This window comes from Corvus kubaryi, unplaced genomic scaffold (assembly GCF_017639235.1).
Source record: "Corvus kubaryi isolate FWS band 111438036 unplaced genomic scaffold, C.kubaryi_AGA036_p1.0 split1-37296, whole genome shotgun sequence".
Lineage (NCBI taxonomy): Eukaryota > Metazoa > Chordata > Aves > Passeriformes > Corvidae > Corvus > Corvus kubaryi.
The window spans coordinates 13,800,161-13,806,160 of record NW_024582075.1 but is presented as its reverse complement, the minus strand read 5'-3'; the positions used below and the strand labels follow the sequence as shown (position 1 = coordinate 13,806,160).

General features: G+C 37.5%; 1 protein-coding gene across 21 annotated transcripts in view; it reads right to left on the bottom strand.

The window, feature by feature from the left end:
* Window positions 1–330: 330 nt before the first annotated feature.
* MPDZ (multiple PDZ domain crumbs cell polarity complex component) overlaps window positions 331–6,000 on the bottom strand; it is a 101,959-nt gene continuing 96,289 nt past the window's right edge. For 20 of the 21 annotated variants that reach the window (XM_042013205.1, XM_042013204.1, XM_042013207.1 and 17 more), the window contains 5 exons: window positions 5,641–5,763; window positions 4,636–4,740; window positions 4,405–4,517; window positions 3,267–3,390; window positions 331–2,508 (listed from right to left, as the gene is read on the bottom strand). In XM_042013205.1, the coding sequence (XP_041869139.1) occupies window positions 2,362–2,508; window positions 3,267–3,390; window positions 4,405–4,517; window positions 4,636–4,740; window positions 5,641–5,763 (612 nt within the window). In that variant the 3' untranslated portion in view covers window positions 331–2,361. Of the gene's footprint in view, window positions 2,509–3,266; window positions 3,391–4,404; window positions 4,518–4,635; window positions 4,741–5,640; window positions 5,764–6,000 lie in introns of those variants that run through there. The other variant, XR_006013638.1, reaches the window with a different exon arrangement.

Below are 6,000 nucleotides of genomic sequence, written 5' to 3'. Positions count from 1 at the left end.
AGCCTGTTCTCTGAGTCCCAAGCTCCATGGCTCACTATTTTTCTCTCTCATGGCAAGTCCCATGTCTGAATGAATGCTTTTTTAACAATGATTAATGCCCTCTGTTACAAAAAAAGCAAGACAGCTTCTTAGTTTCATGAATTTGCTAAGAGTTGACAAGTGACGATAAAATCTTAAAAAAAAAAAAAAAAAAATTTTAGCAGATGCTTTAAGGTTCACATAAAGAGAATTGCCTTTTTAAAACTATTAAATTGTTTTGAATTAATCTTTTGCAACAGAATGAATAATGCAAGTGAGCTATTGTAAAGCAACCAGTAAAACACGCAGAACTTTACTTCATCATGACAGTTTGGAATTTATTAATTTAAATCCTCCATTGTGACACAAGAGCAGTAACAAAATAGCTGTACACTACTTCTGTTACAAATATAGATACTATTTAAAGTGACTTTACATACTCTAATGTAGGCATTTCTCACTCTATGCAAGGAATAAGTATAAAAGCAATTCAATAACAGCAGCAACCAGTAACTGTAGCATCTGGTTTATTGCATCTTAGCCTACCACAGTGTAACAGTTAAAAAGACAAAGGGAGTGGGGTTTTTTTGTTAATTCACTAACACGTAGCTATCAATTTGTTAATACTACTTGACAGACACTCCTAATACTGTTTTTGTGACCCACTAAAATGAATGCTAATCTTTTGTATTATCCCCTAATAATGGCCTGACCATTGCCTGCGTTTTCAGCTTATATTTCTCTTAAGTGATAATTGAGATGGTGGCCTTCTGGCTAAAACTCCATTTTTGCTAATTAACACAAAGCATCATGCTGCTAAATAGAATACTAGTTAGCCTGGTATCTTCCTCTCTCAAAAGACTCAGCTGAATTTTTCTGCAGGAAAAGAAATCATGGGAAAAGCATGCTTTATCTGCCAGATTCCTAAGAGCACGGCAGGCAAAGGCAGGCAGGTTACAATCAGCTAAGTGTTTCATTGAGTGCAGTTTTTAGATAAAGTTTTAGTGATGAGAAAGTTATGCATTTATTGACCATGCTGCTGATCAAAGAACAGCAGCATGGTTGCATTGTACTTACTAGACACTTTTATCTGTGCCTCTAAAATTAATATCCCCAAAATAATTGTTGTAGCTGTAAAATCTCCTCTTCTGCTCATTACTGATGCAAACTTCCACTGCTGTCTTACTACTCACCTCCGCTGTGAGGAATTTTCAGGTCTTTACCCATCCTCAACCCATTACTCAGTTCAAGGAGGACTCTACCTCTGCAGCTACTGATAATGGCAGCAACACCATAACATCAGCTTCTTCCACACTGGCAATAGCCAGACATCTGCTGGCAGCTAGGCAGACCTGCTCTGAGCAGCTTGTTCCCGGCTCTGATTCAAGCAGCTTGCAGAAATGTCTGTGCTGAGCCTCTAGGTAGTCTTGTATGTTGGAAGAGGACAACCTTTGCTTACAGACACTTCATATTAGGAAGGTTGTTTCCACCCATATAGACTATAAAATATTACTATTAAATAGTCTAGTTCTTCTAATACTAAAGTTGCTGGGCATTCTTATTCATGAGGAATAGTTTCCACTAGCAATGGATTTTTCAGCCCTGAGCACAAGTCCCACAAAACCCACAAACAAAAACGAACAAACAAAAACCAAAACCACCATCACCACCACCACCCCCTCCCCGAAATCATCAAACTCTCAAACCTAAGCCAAAATAAAACAGTTTTCTTTTTTTTCAGATACACCATGACTTAAAAAATTTAAACACACAGACAAGCAAAATAACCCACCCAAGTCACCAAACTGCTGGAGCATTGAGAAATAATATGGCTTGGGTTGAAAGGGACCTTAAAACTCATCTAATTAAAAAAGAAATCTAGTCTATCAACCATCTGCCTCCAGATTACATACTTTTCCTCTTACATCCCAAATCTCTGTTTTATTAATATTTTCTTTATTAATATTTTCTTATTCCTGTTTTCTGACTACTGCTACCCATGCAACCCCCTTACTGACTTGGTGAATTTATCATTTTTCCAACATACCCAAAGTAATTTCAGTTTTGTTCTGTGGTTATCAATGAAAACTTTTTCCTGGTGACTTACTAATAGGAAAAATATCCAGGTGTTTCCATAGTTAACGTCATCCCAGTGCTTTGACAGGAAGAGAAGTAGTTCTAAAGCATACAAAAATATGGTTAAATGTTGCTTTTCTTCAGTGTTGTAACACAGTCCTGTGAAGCTGAAAGAGCAAGAAGACTACACAAAACATTGCCATTCTCTTTACTATGTGGAAACTAAACAATATTGTCTTATTGACCCTAACTCATCAGGCAGCCAGTTCATGACAATACAGTCAAAGTGACTGTTCCTTTTGTCCTTTTCAGAATAGCAACTGCTTCCTCATGGGTCACCCCTTCTAAACTCTGCCCATTCACAGCAATGATTTGATCCCCCCTCTTGAGGCGTCCATCTTCTGCTGCTGCACCCTGGAATAATAAAACAAGTAACTGCAGACTCACGCATTTCTTTTTCTTCCTGACACATAGTCCTTAAAAGAAAACCCCTTACAACACTTTTGACAAGCAGAGCCAATTGTTGTAAAGACCACTAATGCTGCAGTACGCCCTGCCCTGTCTAATTTCCACATCTAGAAATTGGAACCATATGATTGCTTTGTTCCCTTAACCCCATTTTTCCAGCTAGTATAATGTTTAAAACCTAGTATCATAGAAGTAACATTTTCAAGACCCAGAGAACTTTCCAGCAAGTTTTGCAAAAGACAGTTTTATACTTGGATTTACCATAAAAATTTAGGATTTGTGATTCCAGTTTTCTCAGACTCTCTTCTGTTTCCTAGAGCAGTCCAAATTATCCAACCCAGGTCAGCATCTGAACTTCTCTGAAGGTCCAGTCTGAGTTCAATAAAACAGTTCCCTCTACTACCTGAAGTAAACACACTCTAAATATAAGCCAAGGGACCTGTTTTTCTAAGTATTTGCACTAGTCCAGTGTTGAGAGCTGGACAAGACTCTGCTACAGGCTGAATCACCTGTATTTGGAAAGTCTCAATCTTTTGAACATTACAGCCTTCAAATGCTGCAAGCACATTTTGATCAGCCTTTGCACTAAAAAGGAAAAGCTGTGAGAAACTGTAACATTCTTTTGAATGCAAACCCAGGCCATGATTTAGAACAATAACTGCAGTAAACTAATAAATGGATTGGCTGAACAAATTTACACCTACCTTTGCAAACACTGTCTTCACATAAATGGGTAAGTCTCCATGGGGACTGCCATAGCCACCCACAATACTAAAGCCAAGGCCATCTGGTCCTCTGTCCAGAGTAATGGTCTTGTACTGAGGAGGTCTAAGGAAAGGGAAAAGAATATTTTTTCTGAACTTGGATTTAACACATAGAACATTCAACAAAAAACTTCACTCCTTTTAAGCTAACCAATACGTTTCCCTTTCCACTATAACTACAAATACTTTTATTACAAAGAACAGGCTATTTCAGTTCATGTAAAACATTGTAAACTCTCTAATGCCTATGTTATTATATAAAAGTAGCTATTTCAAATACACAGCTAAGGATATAGTTATGGCTGCTATGTGCCACCAACAGTGCTTACTAGTGAAGTAGAGAGGCAATGCCAGTACTTAAAGATTCTATAACATCTACTTTAAAAATCCTGTAATGTCTAAAATTAGCTCAAATAGTTTATGCTATTAAGGTTTAATTGCTTCTCTCCTAATAGATGACTGTGTATTTGTATGTACATGTTTATTATACAGATCATTAATAGGTGTATTTCCCCACACATACTTTGATTGTCAGAAATATTGGAGTTCTACTTTTCAAAGTAGGTATGTGTGGCCAAAGAACCCCTTTTCCTCTTTCCCCATTCCTAAAAGAAAAATGCCTCAGATTTATGACAGAGTTTTACGCAAAACTTGTTTACATAATGCACCTTGCAGAATACCAGAAGTAGTATACCTTGTACACCACAAACATCTGATACTCCTGGTTGCCCAGCACTAGAAAGCACGGTATGGAAACACAGATACCACAGTGGAAAGAGAATTTTTGGTTGTACCAGTTAATCCCAGCTACCCAGTCTCAGTGAAACAATGGAGGCTGGAGAAGAAATCAAATGACATCATAACTCTACAGAGGGTAAAAAAAATTGCAGCACAGCAAATTGCATCATGAAAAATGTAGAAGAGGACCTATGGCCCACAGGTCCCATGCTTACCAAATATGTTACTCATGATAAAGCCAAAAATGTCATTTCTTATTTGCTAGAATTTGTAAGGTTTATGGGCTGAATACCATCTAAAGTAACAGGCTACAGAGGCTGTATATTCTACAGTTACTGACCCTAAATCATCCTGAAAAATGCCAGTTGAAGTTAGTCCTGCAAATGAAAGACTGGACGTAGGTGGATCATGCGGCTGACCAGTTATGACACTCACTTCTCCTCCAGCTACAACCTAGGAACAGAGGTCAGAAAACACCGAAATAAAAAAGCTGACACTAAAATAATTCATTGTAGCAGCTGGCAAAACAGTATTCAGAAAAAATTCAAAATGTCATTGAGGATTTTTTTACCTGCAACTCAATAGTGCCTGAAGCATTTTTTAAGATATTAACAGCTTGGGAATGAGTCATGCCCTCCGTAGATGTTCCACAGATGCTAACAATCCTGTCCCCAACCTACAGAAGAAAACGTAGAAAATCTAACTCAGTTACATAGATTTGGCACTTCCAACAATAGCAGATCTGTGCATTTGCATTTAGCTAGATTTTATCAGTGATATTAGGGTACAAAGAAAGAGAGAAGCAACTGTAAATTCATAGTAAATTTCCTCTTGAAAGCAAATAATCTTTGAACTACAAAATAACCCAGTACAAAGGTAGGCAATTCAACATCAGAATTAGCAAATTACACTGGTTTAGTATATTCAGTGTAAAAAGTAATGAAGCTTTACAGAATTGATCCTAAAACTCTAGAAACATACAACATGTTAAAAAACAGAGATGCATTTTGCATGTCACCAGAAGACAGATAGACTGAAGTAGCAAATTATCATCAGAGATTCTCTTCAACTTCATCTTGAAATAACACTGACCATTTTCCAAGAAACCTGAGTCAAATACAACCACCTCTGATGCAGATTGGATACAGTACACATTTAAGTACAGTTTCAGATAAAATCTCCCACTCTAACTCATAGCCTAAAAAGTGCTCTCTCTATCCTAAGCATAGGAAACATGAGAGAGAAAACAGACTGCACACCTACATTTGCAGGAATCACCACCACACTCAGCAGTGGCACTCGTTTACAGAATGCATCCTTCTGAACCACTTCCTATGCTTTAAATTTTCACATGCTGACTAACTGCGGTCCAAGATTACTTTAGCACATGCTGGCAATTACACTTTCCTATGCTACCGATCTGAGTTACTGTTTCATCAATCCAAACAGCAAGAATTCTTCGCACAGCCTGAAGCACTTAAAACTGTATCACTGAACTGCTGATTTACTGCCTGTCTAGAGTAATTATGGTGCATTTGCCATGCAATCTTTACAGACTTTTTAATTATTAACTTACTCTTAATTTTTGAGTCAGAGCTGCAACTCCATTCGGGTGCATCATGGCAATAAATATAGGAACATCTCCAAGAGGACTTCCTACACCTCCAGCAATGCTCACTCCTAGTGAGTCTGCAGGGCTCTGTTATAGCAATTAAAAAAAGATTAGATTTTTCTGGAAAGAAAAAGAGAATTGCAGGCTTACCTCAAAAGATTGCTAAACCCCTATTTTATGAAAATCAGAATTCCTGTGTCAAGCCAGTTTTTAAGCTTATACGCTTTGCATCACTTCAAGAAAGCAGAGAGACCAGAATGGATGTTTCTTCTTCTCAGTCATAGATAGGTGAAAATTTGCTGATTTAGTTGTGTGTTTTATCTT